This window comes from Cupressus sempervirens, chromosome 1, assembly GCF_028749045.1.
Source record: "Cupressus sempervirens isolate cs-2001-9-10 chromosome 1, ASM2874904v1, whole genome shotgun sequence".
NCBI classification, from domain to species: domain Eukaryota; kingdom Viridiplantae; phylum Streptophyta; class Pinopsida; order Cupressales; family Cupressaceae; genus Cupressus; species Cupressus sempervirens.
Genome location: NC_143118.1, coordinates 302466509 through 302493002, shown reverse-complemented (window position 1 = coordinate 302493002; position 26494 = coordinate 302466509). Strand labels below are relative to the sequence as shown.

General features: G+C 36.1%; 1 protein-coding gene across 1 annotated transcript in view; it reads left to right on the top strand.

The window, feature by feature from the left end:
- The window catches only part of LOC149577313 (uncharacterized), a 200440-nt gene that overhangs the window by 23792 nt on the left and 150154 nt on the right, over positions 1 to 26494 (top strand). The window contains exons 3-4 of the mRNA XM_089823391.1: positions 4185 to 4280; positions 9135 to 9187. Coding sequence (XP_089679517.1) covers positions 4185 to 4280; positions 9135 to 9187 — 149 coding nt within the window. The remainder of the gene's footprint in view (positions 1 to 4184; positions 4281 to 9134; positions 9188 to 26494) is intronic.

Below are 26494 nucleotides of genomic sequence, written 5' to 3'. Positions count from 1 at the left end.
CGATGGTGCCAGGCATAATCGAATGCTTCCAAGTGCCTTTCTATTCAAAAGATCCCAGTCGTCATTTGACATTGATTCCTGATTCTTGGTTTTGCCTTCCAACGGCTTCCATAAATCCTTTTGATAAAGATAGTCTTCCATTTGCATCTTTCATAACTGAAAGTTTTGCCCGTTAAACTTGTCAACCCTCAGCTTACCCTCGTCTGCCATCGCTCCCACTCAACTGTGACACTCCCACTCAACCATGAGACTTTCCTATAGAGGATAACTGAAAAAAGAACAACCTCGCTTTGATACCACTTGTTAGTATTAAACCACGGACAGAAATAACAATTACATGCAAATATAGCCAATATCAGAAAATAATAGAGCATACAGAAAAGAACACAAGACACCAAGATTTAACGTGGTCACCCAATCTTTGGGCTACGTCCACCAAATAGTAAGTCTGATATTATTATGATTCAGTAATTACAACTTGATTACAATCCGTAATCCCTTACAGCTCAATACTGCTGCAAGAACCAATTTTCGCATCACCACTATAAAATAATCCCTAACCCTAAGCCCTTTTATAAAAGTATATTTACCGCTTTAGGGTTACAATTAATAATTTCATGTCGGCCCAAAATCTCAATAAAATAGAGAATTTATGAAGTACGTATAGTACTTTCCTGATTAGTCACCACAATCTAACAGAAATGCAGTTATCACTACTGCCAAAAATTTGAGGCTACTATCATTATTGCATAGATTGGCTTTTTTCCTATTACTCTATCAACAAATATGGATGTCAAATGTTTTTTCTGATAAAATGGTTTGATCGGGTCAAATAGGTATCCACATCGCCTAAACACTCATGTTTCTGAAATGACAGACCACCTATTTGGCCAAATGCTCATGTGCCCAGTGTATTAGGAAAAGTCTTGCCTCCATCTTCATCTGTAACATACAAGCCAACAATACTATTTATTCTATTTTCTTTTTGTAAAGAACAAATAACAGGGTATTTGTGGGAACATAAAAAGGTTAGTTGATAGACATGAGACTAGTTTAGGTTCGGTTCTGATGAACAAAAATACTCATGATAGATTTCAGTCAATGTTTTTGGAAGGATTGCAAGCAATCCAAGCATGGAGTAATTTGGTGTATTGTACAATATCTTCTTTTTAGATCAAAGAAAAGGGAATATGCAGCCATCCTTCTCATGGGCGATTAAAACTCTACTTCGATAGGATAGCTAAAAGAATCCCTACACAGGCAGGGAAACGGGCCAGGGATCACACTACCAATATGATTTTATCCTACCAATAGTTTATTGGGAAACAAACCAACAATTTAGTGTACTGTATTGAATTGCTTAGACCTCCTATTCACAGAAAAAGAAAACATTTGGCCACCACACTTAGAGGAGGATTTGACAATGATACACATCTCTTTTTAAAATTCAACAACGAAGAGCTAGGAAATCAGTTTATAGTCTTTCTAAGTTGCAACTTCAATGGGTATGTGGTAAAACATTCTATGACAATTACAATGTTTCTTTTGTAGCAAGACACATGGTTGATGTTGACAAATTTACACTTGTTATAATAGATAGGATAGTTTCTATTATATTTGTTTAATATCTAATGGTTATCTATTGTAATCTCTTATAAATATTAGAATGTTTATAATATTTAGTTTTCTATTTCTAGAATAGAATGTTTCTATTCTTTGCGATTGTTCCCTAAGGAAACATTGTTCAGTCTCTTGTATAAATTGATGTCTTGATCTCAATTAATATCAAGCAAATATTTTCCAATCACTTCATAATATGGTATCAGAGCCAATACTTCAATTTTTTTTGAAAATAATTATAATTTCTTGGTTGAAATTATCGTCTTTTATTTTCATGCATATTTGCTTCCAAAACCTCTAGGTTGACTATAGTTTTCTGTCGAAAAATCGCGCCATTTTGTTTGTAACTCGCAATTTTTTTTGGTTTGCAAACACACACCCTTCTATTTACAACTACGACAACTAAATCCTCTGAAAATCAAGGGTTATTCTCTGTTGTTCACGTGGAGGTCTGTTTGCCTCCATTTCTGTGCAACTCAAGCCTAAATTTTATTGCCACTTGCGTCCAAATTTCCTTGAAAATCACGCATCTGTTTTGTGGCCCGTTTTTTCCATTTGAAAAAAAAGTGGTCATTTTTTTGGCTAGTTAGAGGTGTCTAGTTTTTTTACAAACTTGTGTTGTTTATTTGTGCCCAAATTTTGCAATTTTCTCTTCAAATCCGCCATTTTTCTAAGTTTTTTTGAAGCTTTTTTGCAGGCAGAGCCATTTTTTTCGATACCCCAAATTTCTATACCGGATAAAAATATTTTTAAAGATTCTTGGTGGGCTTTTTGGGAGCCCAACTAGGTTATCATATTTTCTTGGGTGGCTTGATTTTTTGTGCCCCAATTTTTGAGCCAGTGGATCCAGAAATCAACAACATAGTCTTTCTGGATATCTCGAGGTCTCTTTTGGGTACCCCTTCAATTTTTTTGCGTCTTTCGTTTTGTTGCCTCAAATGATGTGCCTTCATAGATTTTCACACTTTTTCATTGAAAAACATGCTATGGCATCTCTGATTAATATTTTGCTCGAGGGAAATCAGAAGTTCTACGGTCGCAATTATGGCACGTGGAAACAATGGATGCTAACCATCTTCGAATATTGCAACTGCGATAAGGTGGTTTTGGTTCATACTTCATAGCAGTCTTCTCAGTAGAGGTCCTCTACTGCAGCTTCAAAAGGCTCCAGGAAAAAGAACATTTAGTGCAACTATTGACACAAGTATGGGCACACGAAGGTTAAATGTCGGAAGTGCTTAGCTGCTTTATCTAAGCAATTTGGTCCGCAACTCACAGCAAATAGTGTGGAGCACATTGAGCAGACAGAATCTGCCTTTTACGCCTTTTGATAACATTGTGCTCTGGATAGATTAACCATTAAGGGAGGGTATTGCGATAATAGATGGTTTCTATTATCTCTGTTTAGTATCTAATGCTTATCTATTGTAAATATTAGAATGTTTCTAATATTTAGTTTTCTGTTTCTAGAATATAATGTTTCTATTCTTTACAATTGTTTCCTAAGGAAACATCGTTTAGTCTCTTGTATAAATTGATCTGTTGATCTTTGTTAATATCAATCAAATATTTTCCAATTACTTCGTAATAGATATGAGCTGGCTTATTTAAAAAAAAGAAGATTTAAATACTCCCTTAGAAATTTCTATGCCACTTATACTGACCATGTAAAACTTAACCATCTAAATTGCATATCTACTTTGTATTAGCTACACAATTTCCATGCACCCACCATTCTTTTCTGCCATGCACTCTCACATTACATTAAATGATCGTAATTATTCCCCTTTGAAGCCCTATGCTACGGGAGACTGTTTTTATTTGTAAACATCACAATTGGAATGCATCTAACTCCTATCCTTCATTATACACCAAGGTATTACTATAATAAAACTATCCCCCACCCATATTGTTACACTCACCTATCATTAGGGTTGTCCTGAATAGAAATACTCCAGTAGCACAACAACAAGTCAATGGCTACAGGGCAACTTATATGCACCCTTTGCCAGTGTTAAATACTCAAAAATCTTTAATATTTTCCTTGAATAGTAGTGCATATATGTTATTGGGTAGACGGTGCCCAACAACAACAGGGTCCACAGAAATACTTCAAAAGCCAAAACGAGTTATCAATTAACCAGATAAAATGTACTACTGTTTATTTGTATACTCCAAGGTCTGGAATTTTTTCTAAGAAAATAATTGCAAGATAGGTATAATGTCCTTGATGGTAAATATGGAAAATCTGGACTCTGACTCTGGAGGTCTGCTTCATTGATTCTGCTTTGTCTTGAGATGATAACAGATTCCACTTTCTGTCCTAGCAGAAATCTGTAAGATGAAAATCACATCTATATTATATCGCAAACATTGACTTCAATAAAAGATGTGTGATGACAGATTAGAATGCAACAGTTTTCTTACAAAGAAATGCATATATCAATATCAAGATGGGCTTCTGTAAATAATTCACTAGTAGTAAGACTTGCAAGTCATCTTTGAATTTTATGCATTTATGTCAAATATAAACTTACCATATTTTTTTCTGGACATAAATGTAGGTTCTTTTCTACGATTCGGATATTGGAGCTCGACCCATGAATTTCCGTGATGTTTTTCTTCACAGCCAGGCACTTGAAAATATTGCAATATCTATGGTAAGACATTTGAATTCCTCTTCTTCAGTATACGTTTCTCGTAAAGGTTATCATATGACATGAGTAATAGAGGAACACTTGAAATTTTTTGTTGTATTTTACTACAACTACTCAGCAATTCTGCATTGTACATTGCTTTTGTAGGGGTTTAAGTGGCTGTAATGACCTTAATAATGAACTTAATACACATTCCTATCTGAACAGCTTCGAGTGATAAATTGATAATTACTCGGGGCACTTTTCATTGCCAGGAATGATAATGTTCTTTCTCTCAATAATTTTTTCAGCATGATTTCAAAATCCATCGTTCTTACACTAATCTTTCCTGGACTATTTAATGAATGTGAATTACCCTATTTAATTGCATGACACATTTGAAGAAAATGGATGTGAATGTGCATCCTATAATTTTGGTTGAACAGATCATATTGGATGTTATTATACTTGTGAATTAAATCACAACAGCGTATGTATGAGAAAACTAGAAAACTAATCGGTCTTATGTTGCCTTATGCACATTACCTTCATGTATCATTTTTGTTTGATACTAATTCAATTTTTAAACATAATTAGTGAATTGTTGATGGGATAGCCAGCAGAGATGCCTGAACATGAAATGACCATGTTCAAGGCTGATTGATGCTTAACATAATTTATTTGTAGTCTGCTCGTATATATGAGAATTACATTGACCTGAATTAGTATGTACAGGTTTGGAAATTCTAGTTTTCATAATAGGGTGTGCCTAACAAGTTTACAACTACCTGTCAGTGCAGTAGATGGCATTTACTGAAATATCAGATAATCTCATAGTACTTCAGTTTCAGAGAGGTGATTTGGATGATTTTGAGTTGCTATGGAACACTATGTTAATTTTTTGGTTATTCACTATCTTGATGTGCATGGAATTGGTTGTCAAGGGTGGCGAGCTATTATGTTTTTGTGTCCTTAATATACAAATTTTGCCATAATATGTGCATGCACTATTTGAGTTTACATTCTGTTATTCTCATTTATAGGAGGTTGTTAAATCAGGCCACATGTGTGAACCAACTATGTGTTGCTAGTCACCAGATTTAATTGGAAATCTTGAGGACAACACAGTAAATTGTAGAAACTTAATTGGTTATAGAAGCAATGAACAGCATAAAGGAAAGGAGATCAACAAAGATACTGATGTAAATGAAGCCATTTTGAAGCCACGAGTAACTTATAAAAAAGTAGCATTCTTTGATAAGAACATTAAGCTACAACACTTTGTTTTTTGCATTAATTGTACCCAAATAAAGAAATAAAAGAGTGTGGGTACTGTATTATTTATGAAGCAATTCTAATGTTATCGTAAGAAATTGGTACACACTTCCCAAGATAGAATCTCATGAACCAGAGGGGGCCAAATACCGGTTAAAATTGAATTTTAATCCAACATCATGGTAATATCAACAATGTATTAACCCAGTGATGGTTGGGAGAAAAATTTAAAGAAAAGTATGGCTTATATGAGTGCTTAGCCATGGTTTATGCTCTCACCAATGCTCTAGCCACCTTCTAGATGTTCTTCTATGATATATTTTATACATATTTGGGGAAATTTATACTCTATTTGGATGACACTGGTTGAGTAGCAGATTTGATGATCTTGTCAAATATATTTGCTTTCAATCTTTAAAATGACATTCCAAAATGAAAAGAGCGCTCTATATTCAACATTACATCAATATTTGGTTTTTTTTTAATTGCAACCTAATGTGCACACAGATCTTGAAAAAGTCAAAGTTCTCAAGGGGCCTACTCAATGAATACTACAGATCTGAAAAGCTTCTTTAGTAAGAATTTATACGTGAATTATTTTAGCTCTTGTCCTGTATCACCAAACTATTTTATCAATGCTCTAATCCTAAGCATTCCTAAGCTTGTACAAAAGCAATGCAGAAGCCCAGATAGGCACTTTTCTTCGATGAGGTTATGCTATAGGTGTTGCATATCTTTGGCTAGTGAAAATTTCTTTATGCTAACCTTTTACTTCTGTTCATGAACTCATAATTGAAGAGTGAAGAACTTAATCAACTTTGAAGAATTATACATCAAGCAATTTCATCTTGTCACTTTTTCTTTAAAAGGTAACTTGCTGTAGGACTGCTAATTTGTTAAGCACACCTGCTTCTAAGGTTAAGCTTATTCTTGACACTAGTTTTTTAGTATATGAAGATTAGAAATCAACTTATTCATCAGATCTGCAAATTGGGCTATTTCTTGCCTTCAAATATCCAACAATGATAGATCAAACTTATTTTGTACACACACACAAAGGTTTGTTGTGCAGACCACATTAGCTTTCAATTCCAAATAGTGTAATGTCCTTCTTTTCTTGGTTATTATTTCCTGATGCGTTGTTACTTTTCACCATGGTCCTGTGGGCTAACTAGGACTTTGCAGGGATTAGTGTGAGATTTGACATAGGCATCTTCAGTTTCAGGTAGATTAGAGTTGAGATAGCAGGGCTTCCAGATACTTACTATTTATAGTTTGGTTGCAGGGGATCCATATTTCTGTTTTCTCAGTGTTGGACTTGGAGTGCCTTGCTGAGCTCCCATACATGACGTCAATAGTTCGATTGGTTATTTATTTAAATGCTTGAAGAATACATAGTTTTAATAAAGTGACTTTTAAATCAAAATAAGTCACTTTATTATTATAAGGCTATATTATTCTCTTAAGTGGGAAAAATGACAAATTAAAAGAAAAAAGAGAATAAAAATTAAGAGACAAGCAGGGGAATATGAAGACTCACCGAGTTGTGCTTAGAAGAAGGAATAGGAGCTCATTTCAACATGCTTGGATAATTTGTGATTTGATTTCAGACATCTCTTTGTGAGATTTGGGAAGCTTCTAGCTTTTTCTTGCTGAAAGCTAAGGATGGAAACCTTCAGGCTTTTTGGTAGATTGGATGAAAAACTAGTTCATCTGCATAGTGGGTTCACGACGAAGTTCACCTTGCTTTTTAGGTTCTTTCTTAATATTCCAATCTGACTGTATTAACGTATTTAAGATTGGTTATTTGTATTGTGAAGTTATTGTATTGCTGGTTTATAATGCCAAAAAAGTTTCTGAGTAATTTATATGAGCATTTGGTGTTTTTTTGCTGGATTTTATTGCATAAATTCTCTGTTTATATTTCCGAGATATTGTTGAGGAAAATTGGAAAGAATATCGAGGTGGGATATTACAAATGGTCCATGATACCTCACATTTATCGAAGTGGTTCACTCTTCATCATGGAGGTCTTTTATGAAGAAGAATGTGAAAGTTTTTATGAGAAGGGGGTCACAATGCAGCCAGTCTAAGCCATCTAACAATTTTTTTTGAATATCATTTACTTCTTGGTACCTCAAAGGCTTGGGAGTCCATCCTGATGGAATTTACCAGTTCCTTATCCAATATTTTCAGGAAATATAATTGTGTTATCGTTGTTACATAGCAGTTTATAAAGATGACTAATTTTATTTTGAGTCCATATTTCTTATTCATTTTTGGAAAAGTAAACTTTCAAGTTGTGAGCTGACACTCTACACCATTTAATTCACAAACTGATGACCAAACTGAGCTGTTAGTTGCTGCTTGGCTCATTTTCTCTGCATATATCATGAGTGTAACAAGTAGTGAGATGCTTACCCCTATATATTGTAGAAGAGTTACAATAAAGCTATTTATGCATATACCTGGCATTCTGCATTTGATCAACCACTTGTATGAAGTTCTTGTGGCTCTTTCTGTAACTTCATCTCATACAAAAAGCAGCAACATTAAAGCATCCTTTTCACTTCAGCATTTGGCAATGGTTGTTCATGATAGTTTATTGAAGATTCAAGCCAAATGTAAAAAGATTTATGGTTGACATTGAGTACTTGTTTTAAAGTTGGTAATAGAAGGCTCTAGGGGAACAAACAAAGATTTGGATATGAGCAGCAACATAAGCCAAACCTGTTGGGCATGGGTCATACTATTTCACAGTAGATCGGGGAAAATCTTTTGGAGTACATTTATTTCCTCAGCATGCTAAAGTTACCATATAATCTGTGAGATTGCATTTGGAAGAAGAGAGAGAATCTATTTTAGATTTTGACCTTTTTTGGATGAATCGATGATTGGCTTATTTATTTTAGCACAAGCTTGACTTGGTGGAAATTTTCTCTTATTTACAAAGCTGATAAAAAAGGGTTTTTGCCAGTGTAAGTTAGTGGATATTATCATCAACCTTATAACACCATTTTCCATTTTTATAATATAAACTGGGTACTATTTCTTCAGAGCGAGGAGGAAATGATGAGACCTGGCCATATGGGATACTGCGATGTGTAATTTATGTATATCTTTGATTTTGTCCCTATGTGAATCCTCTAGAAGTTTTTTTTTTCCTTTCTTCTTGAAGAGGTTTACATGGATATGTACCTGTCATCTTTTAGAAGCTTTCTACTTCCTGAAACTTCCTTGTAAATAAATTTTATTCTATGAATTTGAATACATATTATAAATGAGGCTACGTCATGTTCAGTTGTGGTAATTTTTTTCACTCTCTTTGTTCTGACTATCCATATCGATTTAGGCATATAATCCAAATTCTAACTTAAGTAATTTGTAAATTAAATGACTTAGATCTTCTTTAAAATATTATTATACTAGTTATATTCTCCTTGATTCCCATATATTAAATTGAACCTCTGATGGTCTTTAGCCACACTTTTCTTATACTATATTAATGGGTATTGCTTTGTAAAATTAATGTTAGATTATATTGTTGGTTTTTTTTGGCTGACCGAGGTTTAACCGCAGGTTCACTATTTTCTCTGAATTCAGATTTTGGAAGTGCCGAGCGATGATGAAGTTCCCTTGCTGTTGGAACTATTTGAGTAAGTACTCTCTAAATCATCCTAGGATTGTCTGAAAATGTGCTTTCTAATCAGAAAATGTTTCAAATTAATGAGCAAAATTAATCATTGTTTGAGTTTTGCTATGCCTTGGGAATTGATTTGTTGTTTAGGGTTGAATGAGTGAGATGCTAATGTTATTAGAAAAGTTAAAATTTCTGGTAATATATATAGAAGTGGGGATAAACCTAAGATGGTAATGATGACACGAGTACAATTATAAATATCTGTGAAATGGGAAGTCTAATAGACCTACTCCTAGGATTATTTTAGGATTAATAATATTTAGGGCTGTGTTAAATTTTAACTAGATTTGGAGGACCTAGAAATTTCCCTTTTAGCCTTTGACATTTACCCTTAATAATTTACCTTCAGCTTAATATTTAGCCCAATACAACAAATAATTCCGATTCTTCATGTACTTTTAAAATATTAGTCGCCCAGTTTACATAGATAATCATAAAAGAATAAACATTTACAGAGCTTCTGATTCCTAATGAAGTTTACGATTATATCCCTAGTACATGATAGTGATAATAGTTGCGACTGCAGTAGCTGCAAAATCTCCAACAGCAAAGAATATGATGACATGGACATGCACACCAACACAAACAAGTATTACAACTCCCGAGACATTCTAGTTCTCTGCAAGTTGATATCGATGCCATGGAATCTGTGCTCGAACTCCCATGCAGTTGCCTTGTCAATTCAATGGATATTATTTCTTTAATTCTCTAACTAACAACACAAAGGTTTTCTATCCTTTAATTTTGTGTAGAAATTGAAGGCTCGTCCTAAGATGCTCTGCGAAACATGTGCTTTGAATGGTGTCTTATGGGATTTTTGGATGCAAATAGTTGATTGAATCCTCCTCATGTATCCAACCCGAAAATAACAAGAAGATTCTTGATCGAAATAGAGTAATCTCCCAAAACAATGGCTAATCAATTGCAATGGCTCGAGGGTTGCTGCTCCAACCACCACATTCAATGAAACATGTTGGGAATATTGTCATTGATGTCAAAAGCATTCAATTATGATTGTTAGATTCCATCATTGATGTCAAAGGAAATTAATGTCATGAATGGCATTAAGCATGACTAAATATGGCATAATTGAAGGTAAGAATGAGGGAATGTGCATGACCATCAAAGAGATTATAAGATTGAAGTCTCATAACATGGTCGAAATTTTCTAAAGACAACTGAAACATTAGAGACATTCTAAGAATGTAGAGGTGGCTTAAATAGCACAATATCATTACATAACTCTTTAATAACTATAGAAGGATAGAGAATCAAATCAAGCAGAAACATTGAAAAGTTTTTGTTATATCTTGAATAACTTCCACAACAAATGAAGAGGAAATATTGAAAAGTTTTTGGTATTCTCCCATGCCTGATGCACACGTTGTATTCTGCCAAGGATAGACATAGTTCTTTCATACATCTGGGCTAAATCCTCAACAAACTTACATGCAGCATCATAAATATTCTTCACCCACTTTTTGGTGCCTTGGGGCGATTTCCCTCAATTCTTCAAGGCCACCAACTGATTCCTTTATGATGAGCATCAAATACTACCTTTTTAATGCTCTGATAATGCCTCAAAAACTGATTATATTTTGATAAGTAAGGAACCTGGTGATGATACGTATGTTTATGTCTCTGATTTTGATATAATGTCAACTTAATTAAGGACTTATATTCAAAGTTGATGTACTGTGATAAATGCATGACTTTTAGTTTGAATCAGTGTATATTGCCGAATATCTCTTATGTTTGTTTCTATAACTTGTTTGCAATAATGAGTGCTGTTCCAGATTTTGAAAACCAAGTTCTTCATGGTGGAAATAGTCTTTTAATCGACAGACATTTGGACCTCCTGATTGTTCCAGTTCTATTGGAAGTTTGAGGTGCTGTCTCTGTTGAGTCTTGTGGACTTCTGAGTTCCACTTCAGTTTGTTGCTTTGCTGTTAAACAGAATGTTTAGTTATGCCCTGTTTCTTTGTAGACATTATCCTTCTAGGCGGGTAACACTAGTATTTGAATTCAAATAAGAGGACAACTATATATATCACTCTGTAGCTAGTTGCAAGTTTTATGACAGGAGTGATTTTATTTCACAAATAGTTCTCACGTGTAACAAACCCTGTTTTTAGTCCTTATGGGGGCAAATTGGATGAAATCTGCAAGTTGATCTAGTTCTGTGTTGAACATCACAGGAGAGGAAGAGCAGGGTTCACTGAAACGAAGGGAGATGATCTTGTTGTTAGTTTGTTCTAGTATTTCATTTGCTAGAATTTGAATATTTAATGTTGACTGAAACTTAAAATCAGTTGAATGTTGTTTCAGTTTAGTTTCATTTTAGATTTCCTTGATGAATATAAGTATATAGATGTGTTTCTGTCTTAGAAGTAATCAGTAAAAATTTCAACTCAGTAGATTAGAATTAGGAAGAATGATGGTAACAGTCTTATAAAACAAAAATTTGTTCGAATGGAACATGGAATTCAGGGTTGAATTTGTTAGATAGTATTTCAAATTATATGCAATCGTAAGAAAGATCTCTTTCCAAGTAAGTTGATATTAGTTTAAATTCCTTGCAAGTAAAGTAGTTCATTTTTCTACAATTTAAGTAATTTTTTGTTAAATGTTAGTTGTTTCCTTCGAATGTTAGAATTCCACAAGAAATTCCCAGTGAGTTATGCTTGATCTGTTCTGCAATTGAATTACCCCTGATCAAGAGATACAATAGGAAGTAGTTTCTGTAACCTTTAAAGGTAGTTGAGATTGCATTTAAGTCTTTTGAAATCATTAAGAACTCCTGAGTGCTCCTAAAAGAGCATGATCCAAAAGATAGTCACTGTTTAACAGTGCAAAACTCCCAAACTAATCACAATTCCTATAGCAAACAGCCTTAGTACACACCCAGTTCAATATTTGATAATTTAAATGATGTGAGTTGTGACATCAACAACCTCATGCATTTTTGGGATCGTTGCTGGGAAAGTAAAAGATCTAGTTTCTAATTTTTGAAGCCTTAGTGTTGATAAGATTGTAGATTGAATCATTTGATGAAACAAGCCAGAGATCCATTTGGTAAATTTCTTCCAAGACAGTAGACCAACCATTTGAATAATTAGGACTCTAATACATCTAAGAATCAACAAGAAGTATAAGAAGAAGAAATAGAGAAAGAAATTGAACAAGAACAACAGGTTGAACAAGAAGAACCTTTGCAACAAAGAAACATGGCTGATCATAGGAATGTGGCTGATAGGAGATAGGATGTTTCACAACCCCATTAGGTTGGACAATGAACCTCATATGAAAATATCTTGCCTTCTGTTTTACCAGCTTTTAGGGGAAAAAATTCTGAAGATTGTGATGAATTCCTTTTTGAATTTAAGGTTTTGTCTCAGACAGATGATTAAACTGTTGATAATCAAAAGTTAAAACTATTCCCTTCTCCCTATAAGAATCAACTTTGAGATGGTTTATGGGATTAGGAGCAGCTTCATTTACAATTTGGGCTCAAATGGAAACAACTTTTCTTGAGTATCAAGATTATTGCCAAGCAGGAGACAAAAAAGAAGAGTTGTTCCGAATGAGACAAATGGAAGATGAGACCTTGAAGGTTATGCTGATGGATTTCAGTTTGTCCATAGGAGATGTGCTAATGGGTTAGATGAAGAGAGTAGTGAAACAATTGTGTGAAAGGAATTGATGATGAGTCTAGAGAAGCCCTCTACCTTATGGTAAAAGGGGAAGTCAACAAATTCACTCTAAATGACATTGTTTTAATGTCATGTCCCCAATTTCTGCCCTTCCTTAGTGAGAACATTTCTAGCAAGGTTGGTCTATTATTTGATTCCCGTAGGCCAGTAGAGCATAGAGGGAACCAACCCAGGGGCTTTGAGAGTCATGCATGAGCTTCCCAAGTAGTTTGGAGCAATAGACAACAGTTTCTTACAATTTAGAAGGGATTCCTAATTTGTAGGGATTGAGTAGGAGTGGTCTAAGAGGCATTTGGAGACCTTGGCGAACGTTTTGGAGACTTAGAGTGCATCTCCTATTTTTTAGGAGGAACTCCCAGTTCAGTGATAGTTCTCCCAGAGGTGCACACAGTAGGGGAGTCATTGGGACTCAATTTTGGTTGATTGGGGCTGTCTCCTACTTTTTAGGAGCATCCCTAGATTTTAGGGATGAACTGCCAGTTGACCCATCTTGTCCGGCATTAGTCACAGGCAGGTGACAAGGTCAGATTCATGTTTGATTGGTCATTTTGGGCCTTTTGGGACCATTTGGGAAATATTTAAATATATTTAAATATTTCCTAAGTTGGTAATTAAATAAATTAAAATAAGGTTAATAATATAACCATTTTGGAGTAATAAGGGGATTTTGGCTTCAGTTGATCAGGTACACCTATGTGTTATAGCTCGTTGGAAACGTCTCGAATTATTATACATGATTTTTACTATCTATAGACTTTTTGGTGTCTTCAACTATGGAATTTTAATAAAGTAATGTTTTTCCTATAGCATGGACGACTTTAATTGGGAAAATCTTATTTTATTATATTTTATTTAAAGGGCAAAGTGTAATTTCCCTTTAGTGTTCAATTTACAATTGGAAGGGTATATAAGGAGATGGAGACCTAATTTCTTATTATCTTTTGCATATTGAAAAATTTGTTTTTGTGAATTGGCTCTGAGAGAGCAATTCTTCATCTGGGACGCAAACCCCAGGTTCTAGATTGGCTGGGACGTAGCCCTTAGCAGTTATTGGCATTGGATTCTTCAGACAGTGTGCGTTGCTATCAGGGATAGAGTACACCATTCTTTATTGTGGATTCAGGTTGCAGATTTATGGTTTCAGCGTTATAGATTGATTCTTTCAGCTGGGACGTGATTCATTGCAGTCTTACGGTTGCCATTTGCAGCAGTTTGACATCATTGTTGGATGTAAGCTCCTTGGAATTGCATTGGATTTATTATTTGGCTTTATAAATCAGAAATCTGCCTGGTACGATTTATAGCAATTCTGATTTGGCTCTATGTTCTTATTTATTTTCAGTCTCCTCTCATGTTTATTGTTCATTATTCATTACTATTGTAAAAACTATCAAAAAACACAAAACAAAAAAAGCAAAACCTTCTGCAACTTCTGTCTATTCTCAAAGACCATCAAAGAAATCACAAGAAAATATAGTTTATTAATTTAAAAACTACAGCAGATCAGCAAGGGCATCCATCAGGGATCTTTCATTTAATATGCAAAAACTATTCAAGGATCGGAGTTGGAACTAGGGGTTTGAGAAGAAAGACATTGATACTTGATGTATCACCGACTCTGGAGGAAACATATGTTGTTGGGAAACTTGGGTAGTTTCATGGGTGCAATGGTTTGCCTCGCACCCCCTCAGACACTATATGTATCAACCTTCTTCATAAGCAAAGACATGTGTATTGCGAATGTAACCTTGTGTTTGGTAATTAATGAATATATGAATTACCTTTGAGCTCTCTATATTTTCTGTATTGAATACCTTGCTTCTGTATCTATGCATTTAGTTCCTGTTACCTCACGAGGGTAAACATTTGGCGTCGTTGCTGAATCTAGGAAGCGCTGTAATGGAATAGATAGGACTACCTGTGAACGACAACAAGACAACCAATGAAGAAGAAATTACAATTTTTTTGAAGTGGAGCACGCTTTGACAATTGACTTTCGTATTTTCTTGCGAGCCGCAATTGAGACATTTGTACGCAGGGAGGATGCACAAGAAGTAGTTATGGAGGACTTTGTGTGGGATGCACTGAACATTAATCCTGCGACAGATAGACTTTTGCACCAATTGCCCTGTGTATTGGCGCAAGCATCCCTCATGCCGTGAAACAGAAGGGAAGAAGTCGAGCACAAACAACATCAACAAAAGATCTTTCCGCTTTGTGTCAAAAGTAAATGTCAAGAGGGAGATGAACACAATGCATCCCGACGAAGGACAAAACCATGAGCTTTAAGCCTTGGGATCAACAAATAAAAATAACACTTCTATGTCTATAATCACAAGGTTGCATAGTTGAGCCACTTGTCTTGTACGGAGATATAAATAAATAGCTAGTGTTATGTTTGTTACTTATAATGTTTCTTGGAATTGATGCCCAATCTATTAAATAAAGATAGAAATAGGAAGGAGACAAATGATGTACACGCCACACACCAAGCTGGATGAAGACAGAGGTTTAAGCAACTTGCCGAGGGATAACTAGTTGAAGGTTTGCCCAAAGGAGACCATGTATGTGTCACGGAGGGTCACCACGATGGTGCCCACAGGAGGTGTAGTGATCAAAGGGGAATATGATTTGACGGAACACTGACGGGTGAGAAGTAGCAAGGAGTTACTAGAAGAAACATGACAAAGGTTAAATTGGATCGACGAAACACAAGAGGATTTCATAAATTTGTCTTGTACACCATGGGTAGAGAACCGAAGCAGGAGAGAAGAGGGAATTAGTGCACCTAGATGTGCCAAAGCTGCACCAGTGCAAGGTAACCAAGAGACTCAATTTGTTCCTCACACACCAACCGAGCGAATACAATTTTTTAATTGGAATCCTTTTTTGGATCCTACCACACCACAGTGCAACACAGGCAACGCGAGTGCACAATTGTAGACGCAAACCTCGCATAGGGCACAACCAATGCAACTGACACAACTAGTATTACAACCAATGGTACAACAAGTATCACAACTAGTAGCCATGGCCGTGAATTAGCATAAATTGCCCAAATTTATGGGCCAGGTGAGGGAGGATCCTGTCTGCCATTGTCAAATGTGCGAAACCATGTGGATGACAAATGGGGTTACCATCCTGGATGAATGGGTCAAACATTTCCCCGCTACATTGACTGGTACTCCAGTGTAGGTAAGACCGATTTGACAACATGGGCAAAGTTGAAAAAGGAATTCCAGAAGGAGTTGAAATTGCTGTGAGACAATAATGAACACATGTAGAAATCTATATTATGAAACAAGGGAAGAGCATGTCTGTTAGAGCTTACGAACAACGGCTTAAGGAATTACTTGGTAAGATGGAGTGTGTATCGACATACGAACTTAAAAAGCGATGTTTCATTGAGGGACTTAGAGCGTCTCTCCTGAGAAAGATGAAGATCATACCTCCTAATTCGTACGGGAACACATACAACCGTGCTACAGATTTGGAGAGTGAATACAAGACTGCCAAGCAAACCAACAAGTCATCATCAGATGATGAGTCCTTCAAGGGAAGTAGTGACGAGGAATCAATTAATAAAGTACGTGCCCTGTAGAGGGAACCCCAATGGATGATGAAAGAATTGAAGGCAAAAAAAGGAGGGACTAGCAAAAATCAAGAGTGAAGTATGGTGTAGCAACAACAAAGAAGTTGGACACACAAAAAGTTCTTGTCCTAAGAAGTCTTTTTGCAACATCTGCCAGATCGTGGGACACCCCACTAAATAATGTCCCTACAAATATGAAGGCCACAAACAAACTAGAATTGTTTACACAATAGCAACCCTCCATGCGTGGGATGGGTGCCCAAGAAATTAACAATAATGTGACTTCTAGAAGCTACAAGAATAATTAGTGCGGAGGTTAAGGGAATAACAACAATAATTGTACCCAAATCCGATACGATGCGAAAGGGAGACCAATGATACAATGTAGAAACTTCAATCAATGAGGACACTTTGCTTGGGATTGCCAGAAGAAAGAGACCGCACAAAAGCTGTGTAGTTGGGGTGAACCTGACGACCACGAAGACAACTGCCCAAAGCTTGGCATTAACCTCCTTGACGTCGAAGGGAGAAGTGAGGAGGAAGAAATCCTGGCAATCACACAAACACAAGCCAAAAAGGTCGCATACCCTGACCCTTGTACAAAAAAATAGAGGGCACTGGAGGCGAAGATCGAAATTGAGAAAGAAATATAGGCTCGAAGAGAGTCAAGGGATATGACCGGTACCTCCGCTCAAGCAACAACTGTACAAAATATTCTGAGGCAAGTGATTTAACTAGAAGTTTTGGTAAAGGTCAAGGACCTACTTGAGACAATGCCCCACCTTCGTACAACCCTCCTAAACACTCCAATAACCCAAGCAAGTAACTTGAAATGGACCGAGGCTCCTGGTAGTTTGACAAGAGACCCAATGATTCTTACAGTGAACAGTGGACAACACCCTGCTATTGTTGAGATGGGCATTTTAGGCACCATCCTCATTGACGCAATTGTTGATGGTAGGTCACTTTATTTTATAAAGTTGATTTATAAAGTTACTTTATGACTTAATGTCATTTTATAAGAAAAGTAACTCAAGTGACTAAAAAACGAAAATGGCTTTTATCCCACATTCCCTAGTTGTTTGTATTTCTCCTCATATCGAGGTTATAACAGCAAGGAGCTTCATTGGGATTGGTACCATGAAATATATCAATATTTTGAAGATAATCTCAGTTGCTTAAATGTGACTATGCTTTCTTAAGGATGAAACCCCTTAAGAGAATTTGAGAAACTGGACGTAGCCCCAGTCTCTCATTGGAGATTGTATCAGGTTCAAGAAAGGAGGATGTAGATTTGTATATGATTCCAGCAGACCCATGTTTAGCAGGAAGTCAATATGCTTTGATAGGTATGTACAAATTCCTTTTGGTATACTAGCTAGAGGAGATGTGTGACAGGGAGTCCAGTTTATTCAAAGAACTAGAAATTCATGTGGCAATAGAGGTGTAGGCTACGTACTTATAGAGTAGCCGGGTCACTCCTTGAGGAAGACATTAGGAGTTACTATAGAGAACTGGGAGAGTTGTAGTAGGCATCCGTGGGAGGTGTAGGGGCAAATTTGAGACATAGGTGACAGTATCCCCAATTGGAGGTTCTCGCAGCCCATTCAATAGTCATGCTCAGATTTTGAAGCTGAATGCAGAGGAAGCAGGAGTTGGTACAGGTCATCATGATAGATTGCAGGCCATAAGCTTTCATCATTGAGAGTATAGTATTGATTATCGTAGAGGTTAGGGGGTCATCGACCAAGCATATTCATTACTAGGGCCGGCTCCAATAGTAACGTAGGGATAACATCGACATGATGTGAGCATTTCAGAAGCTATAACCATTAAAAAGGGCAGGTCCAACCGGAGACATACTGTTAGCCACACACCATCATCCAAGTTCCTTTGTTTATGTTTGTACTTGTCTTATAATCAATGCTTAATGTACAAACCTGTGTATGGAGGTATGAATTCTCTAATTAATTACTCCAATGAATTTGATAGTGGATAACTTGAGTACTTGTAGTTTGTGAGAAGGATATGACTAGTAGAGTTATTCTTTACTAGCATTCCCTTATATCGAATTTAGTTGTTCCCATTATTATTTCATCAATTTTGATAATAACCATTGAAAGGATGCTACAATAGTATCAACATGTTCAACACCCAGGTTGCACACAAATAGTTTGTAAAAATTCCATGAGTCAAAGTGACCAAGGGGGGGATCTTACAAGATCACTCGATATACTTTGCTAGCCAGTTGTTGTCCAATGTAGAGAAGAATTATAGCACCACAAAAAGAGAAGCCCTCGAAATGGTTTACTTTGTTCAAAAGTTCTGACACTTCCTATTAGACTACCCATTTACTTTCTATGTGGACCACCGAGTTCTCATGTACTTCGTCAATTAGCCCATTATTCAGGAGAGAGTTAGTCGATGGATTCTACTACTCCAAAAGTCCACATTCAAAATCGTGGTGTGGCCAGGGCTTAGCCATATGATTGTCGGTCAACTATCATATATGAAGTTTGGTGAGTCACCTGTCAGAGCAAATGATGACATCCCTGATGCACATTTGTTCTAAATTATTGTTTTCCCTCCGTGGTATACCAATATACGGGAGTATCTGTCCTTAGCCCAGTTCCTACGTGACATGCTTCTAGGACAACGAAGAAAGATGGTTTTGCGGAGTAGGTTTTTTCAATTGATCAATGGATTACGATACAAAATGGGGGCAAACCAAGTACTTAGAAGGAGTGTGATGGAAGAAGTACCAAGAGTACTCCGAGAAGCCCACAAAAGACTAGTGGGGGGACACATGGGTCCCATATGACAAGGAAGGTGCTCCTAATCGGCTTGTGGTGGCCAATATTGCATAATGATGTGAGAGGATGGGTTGTGGGATGCGACACTTCTCAGCAAGCATGCAAGCCTCTTAAACGTGACTTCATGCCGCTTACCCCTTTACATGCATAGGAGTTGTTTGAAAGATGGGGGTTAGGCTTCATCGGATCCCTATGGGTTAGTAGTGCCAGAAGATGTTGCTACATTGTAGTAGCCATCGAATACGTAACTAAATGGGTAGAAGCACGAGCAGTGCGAGACAACTCCACATTGAGCACAACCAAGTTCATTTATGAACAAATCATAACAAGGTATAGCTTTAAGATCCAACTGACCAATGATAGAGGTCAATATTCTGTTAACCATGTTATCAAGTTGCTCACCACCGAATTCAAAGGCAAACGGCAAGGCAGAGGCAACTAATAAAATTTTGGTCAGGGTCATCTATAAGTCGTACAGAGTCAAGGGTGAAGATTGGGAGGAAAGATCATCCTTTGTGTTGTAGGCCTACTGCACTTCATACAAGGTGACAACGAGACACACACCCTTTCAACTTATGTATGAGAAAGAGGTAGCAATACTTGTGGAGTTTATGGTACTGAGTTTGTAGATATTGATTGATAACAGGCTTGGTGACATGGAGAGCTTGAGCGAGAGGCTCTATGCCTTGAATAAATTGGTTGAGAAGAGGGCAATGGCTTAGTGGGCGGCCGAGGTGACCGAACAACAGAGGAAATTTGGCATGACAAACGTCTGTGACAAATGAGGTTTCAACTGGGCCAATTAGTCTTGAAATTTGATGAAAGGAACGAAATCAAGCCTGACAAATTCAAGGTAAAGTGGTGCGGCTCGTTTAAAGTTCGAGAGGTTGGAGACAAAGGATCGATCAAACTATGGACACTTGATGGCCAAAAAATCCCTGATGCCATGAACGGTTCAAAGCTCATAATTTATCACCAAAGGCATGAAGGTCGAAGACATAATGTTGCATATGCGAGAAGGAATGACTTAGATATAGGTAGAAATTCAAAAAAAATATTGAAAATTGAGATCGTACAGACCAAATAAAAGATAACACCGCACGATACCATACAGCCTTATGGGCAGGAAAGATCACATAGGGGATTGCCATATAGACCTTATTCATACCGTACAACCATAAGGAAGTGCTTGGGAGTCACAAAAACCCACCATACGACCACTAGAACTATTTAGTCCATATAATAAACTTGGGGAGAGATAAGTGCCGTATGGATTGTAGAAGCCACGTTGAGTAAAAGAAATGGTAGCGCTATATGGACCCAAGGTGATTCGAAGGTCATACAAAGGGGTGAATTAGAAGCCCATACTAACCTATAATCTAGCACTGCTATGCAGAATATTACAACACTGTAGGAACTGAGATTGTCATACGAGCACATGAACTACGATTGTCGTGCAGAAGGAAAATACACGCTAAGGAGAACGAAGGATTGTATTGAATAAGAACTGGAAAGGCAAGGTTACGACCCCATCGAATTGCAATAGAGGCACACAAAATTCAAATAGAGTTTCGTACGACGGTATCCTAAATCGAAAAACATGGCCTCTTGGATAAGGGCACTGGGAAATCATGGAAAGAAGTAGCACCAGCATGAGAGACTATTGTACAATAGGGCCACACCCACAAGCTTAAGCCACCAGAATAATTAGAGCTGCACAGTACACCCGATAGGGGAGTGAAAAGGCCCTAACATTTCGTAGTCGTATCCTTTAATTATTTCTTCCACTATATTCTCATTAACTATATTTTCATCCCCAGTTATAGGGATTTCTCTTTCTTGGTCAAACTCAACATTTTTTCTATGGACTACATCAAAGCTAGGGGACTTGGACTATTTTAGTCATTTCTCTTTTGTTCTTCACTTGCTATGTCTCAATTCTTGATTCATGTTCCCTTGTTTCTTGGTCACTTATGATAAAATATTCAAATCCTCAACAATTTGTTTGTTAGGGCTTAAAATTTCACTAGCTACATTAGCGAAATTCTTTAACCTATCCTTACCTACAAATTGTTGTGCTTCTTTCTTATCATTGAGAGTAATAGTGGTAATAAACAACTTTGAAGCTAGCTTCCTTTTGCATCCAAAGTTGAGGGTTTGTTCATTGGTTTCTTTAAACCTAGCTGTTAAGCTTCTAGTTTGATAAGGACATTAGATTTGTTTACTACTAGAATCTAGGTGTTTCTTAAGTTGCCTGTAGAAACTCTTCTTTTTGGAGTACTAGAGGAAGTGCTAGGGTTTTCCTCTTTTTCCACATTTTCATGATCAACATGGAAAGGAAAAATCTATGCACATGTTCATCAGAATGTTGTTGTCCATCATAGAAGAACTCTGGATAATTCTTCTGTGAGCCATCAAGAAGAGCATGTAGAGGCAAAGCTAGATTCGGTGGAGCAGAAGTGTTTCACCAAGGACCTTGGGCAGCCATTTGCATGTCCTTGGTACAAGCCTTGAAAAAATACATGAAATAAGATTACAATAATTAATTACAACGAAAAAGGACATGGGTACACTTAAAATGAAAGCATGAGGCTTTTGAATGCACATCATGCCCCCAACAGAGTCACCAAAACTATTTGCTAATAGCTTTGTAAGTCAATGTAAGCACAACTTGCAAATTAGTGACATTAGGTAACATCTCATGAGATTTCTCTGTCCTCTCAGTAGTGGGCGAGGCTCCCTTATTATTGTAGGTGGCTTGAACAAAAAATTGAAATTATAAAAAATGACAATTCCTTAATCAATTCTCCTTTACTTTGGAATTATCTGCAAATAACTACAATTTGCAAACTTAACAAAAAGTGCCTATTGCTATGGAAATATCAGTGGCTTAGGGGTTGACGTAAGGACAACTCCAAATACAATGATCCGATTTATAGTTGGTGGAATAGTTGTAGAAATCCAAAGTCTCCTGCACTTATCTCGAATGAAGATTCAATAATCTAAACCAACATGAAGTTTCATACTAAATATTTCCCAAGTTTTAATTGAAGTACTTATAATTGAAGCACAAAGTCTTTCACTATCAACTATAACAATTTGTCCTTTTGCATCACAGTCTTCAAAAAGATCAAATTGAACTGTAACTTTGAACACAACATGCAATGCGAAATCCACAAGATTGAATTCTAATCCCTTTGAACAAAGCATAAAGTTCATAATCAATTTTCAGAATATGTTGTCACATAACATCTTGAGTCAATGCAAAGTTTGAAAGCAAGTTGCCTCATTTATTGAAAGCAATTTAATTAACATCCAAGCTCAAAGTGTTAGAGTGCATATTCAAATATTGCCAAAAGATGATAATTACAATGAAGTTCCCTCCTATAGATAGGCTGAGAGAAAAGGGTGGGAGAAACCCAACAAAGTTTGACCTATTGCCTAACTAACTTTGACTTATTCAAATTGCAAGTCCTAACGAACTTGACCCGCAGTTAGATTACATGCAATGACTTTGTAGGTGAAGAGACTTCTTGCAAGTACAACTTGTTTCCCAATTACATGTAATTTGTCAATTGCATGATTCCAAAATGCATGATGAAACTAAACTGACTGACAAGATGTGATGTGCCCTATTAGATTTACTCTTTAATAACTTCAAAATCTCAATTTGATGTTTATAAACATTGAATAATATACATATGTATGAGAGGTAATTATTCAAGACAAAATGTATTTAATATTATAGATCTCTCCTAATAATATAACAACTTCAATTAGTATACTTCGTTTTAATATTTCCCCATTCTTTATTTTACCACCTAATAAGTACTTAAATGATCCTTTTATAGATTTGGTCCTTATTACTTTATTACTTATCTCTTTTGGTTCCCTTATACACTTATGTTTTTGGTCCATGAATTAGTCACATTGTTTATACTTATCATTATATTTAACATGTTCCATACCTTTTTTTGGGTGGTTAAGTCCCTCTCTTAAATCTAATTCTTATCCCACTCCATGTTATTTCCTTAGTGGTGGGTACCTCTATTTACTTATATCACTGTCCATGACTCTTATATCCCCATTTTAATCGTACACTCTTATCGTTTGTTTGGAGTTTCCAAATATAATAATATTAACAATTAAAAGGTGACAGAAAATGTTTTATTAAATTCATTGTTCTATTTCCTTAGGTTCTTTATTTTCTAACTCTTTTACGGGCTGCCTTATATCCTCCTTGGTTTTAGTGTCTTCATTGTTTTCTTATAATAATTATGATATATTTATGATCCTCGCTGGTTTCTAAAATTGACTTTTATATCCTTCTCATGTTCCGATTCTTATTCTTTAATACTTATGCATTCACTCTTTTTTGGTGTATATCATATATATTTCTGATTCCTGGTATGTATATTATCTACACATATTTACGACTATATATATTCATGGGTAAAGCCGCCTATGTGGCTTTTATATAGGCATGACTTCTAAGATCTCAGCTTATGTGGCTGGTATAAAGCCGCTTATCGTCCCCCATACAAACTTTTAATCAGATGCTCTCCATTAGTTTATAATTTTGATTTAATAGTTACAAGTTGGTAATTTATTAATAGTTATTTTACTCATTTAGTTAGTGTATTATTCATTTAATAAATAATTAGTTATTCAATTTAATTGATCATTCACTTTATCAAATGCTTATCATAAGTAGAATTGTTGATTATAGTTTAATAGTCAATTTCTTCATTAGAGAAATGAAGAAATGATTATATATATTTGGGCTCGTGACAAGTCCACCCTTCCTCTAATTGCTTGTCCTCAAGCAATTCCTATTTCTCACAGAACATTCTATAACTTAGACCTTATCCCTTAAAATGAATAGCTCTGATTAATTTTCATTAAACATTATCTTATAATGCCTCTAGTGCTTAGTGTGTGTTTTTAACATTGATTCCTTACTTTGCTCCTATACTCATCCTAAGGAGAGCATGGATTTACATATCGTAGGGCGCTTGACACCAATATATCCTCTGGTTTTACTCTGCCACTACCTACTAACATGACCTGCAATTGGATTACATGCAATGACTTTGCAAGCGAAGAGATCACTTGTAAGTACAACTTGTTTCCCAATTACATGGAATTTGTCAATTGCATGATTACAAAATGCATGATGAAAATAAATTGTCTGACAAGACACAACTACTATCACTTCATCCTTTTTCAGTCTTCATCTTCTAAAGGGTGCTTTATGATAGAAATATTCAAGTTTGGTGGAAGTGTTCCAAATTGGAACATGAATTTGCATCCTTGGTTGCTCTGTGCCATAACGGCTGTTACTGGGAAAGTTCCTTTTCATGACCATTTCTGTCTTGAAAACATTGACTGCTCCCCTTCATTCCATGGATCATCCCTTTCTTTGTATGCTCCATCATGTGGCTGTTCCTGCTTTATATCACTCTTTTAGTCTTGAGCTCTGTTTGCAAATAAGATCAACACCATGATTTGCTGTTTAGATAGATCATTAGAGCAAACATGTAACATCCGCTTTTACTGGGTCTTAACTAACAACTAGTCATATCAAAGAATACAGTTAATACTTCATACTCATAGGAAGATAGTTATGATAGATATGTTCATGTGAATGAGATTAATGGTTACAATTAGTTAAATAGAAATTTCATAACTAACAATTGAAAACACCATCAATGAATTTAGCAAGGAATTAAAAATCTGCATACCATAGAATTTGTTACAAACGTAAATGGCAGAATTCTTTCTAATTAATCAGAGATCAAAATGATCTATATATACAAAGAGGAGAGTCGAATAGAATAGAAACATTCTATTCTAGACTACACCTAAATATTAGAAACATTCTAATATTTACAGAGATATAATAAGATATAATAGTGAGCATTAAAAAGAAACATAAAGATTATTTTAATACCCCCCCTTAATGCTCAATCTATTTACTACACCAATAGAGCCCCTTAATTTAACAAACTTGTTAGGACCAAGGGGTTTTGTGAAAATATTTGCTGGTTGCTCTGAGGTAGGGACATAGAGTAACTAAATAGATCCATCTTTTACTAATTGTTGGATGTAATGGCAATGAAGCTCTATGTGCTTGGTTCGTTCATGAAACACTGGGTTCTTGGCGAGTTTGAGTACTCCTTGATTGTCTAAAAACAAAGAAGTCAGACCTGCTTGAGGAATATGCATATCTGCAAGCATCTGACGGAGTCAAACTACTTCACAAGTTGCTTTGACAGCTCCTCTATATTCTGCTTCTGTAGAGGAGAGTGCATGTGCGTGTTGCTTCTTACTGGTCCAGGTAATTGCTGCAGATCCAATACTGAACATATAGACAGAGGTAGATTTCCCGTCATCAACTGAGCCGGCCCAATCAGAATCGGTGAATCCACTAAGCTGAGGAGTAGTGCTCCTTGTGTAAAAAAGACCATAATCTGAAGTACCGTGTACATAGCATAACACATGTTCGTTGCAATCCAATGATCAGTCTTGGGGTTTGTCATGAATCGTGAGATCTAGCTGATTGCAAAATTGAGATCAAGTCCAGTAGTAGTAAGGTAGATGAGACTACCTACTAGCTGCTTGAAGAGTGTTTCATCTACAGAAGGAGAATCAGATTGTGCGGACAATTTCAGACTAGTCTCCATAGGAGTGGAGGCAGGTTTGCAATCCTGCATTCGAAACCTGTCAAGCAAATTTCTAGCATACTTGGACTAAGACAAAAAAATACTGTTGTTAGTCTACCAAACCTCAATACCTAAACAATAATGAAGCAATCCGAGATCTGTCATATCAAAAGTTCTGCATAGATCCTGTTTGATTTCTGAAATCAAATGTTTTGAACTCCCAGTAATGATCAAATCATCCACATAGACAACAAGAAAAAGAATATCATTACCAAAGTGTTTAATATACAGATTGCTGTTTGACGGGCTACATTGAAATCCCTAAGCAACCAAGTGCTGATCAATCTTTATATACTAAGCCCTAGGGGCCTGCTTAAGACCATAGAGGGCCTTCTGGAGTTTACATACTTTTGGTTTTGCTCCGACAACTTTGAAACTTGGGGGCTGCGTCATGTAGACTTCTTCTTGTAATTCACCATT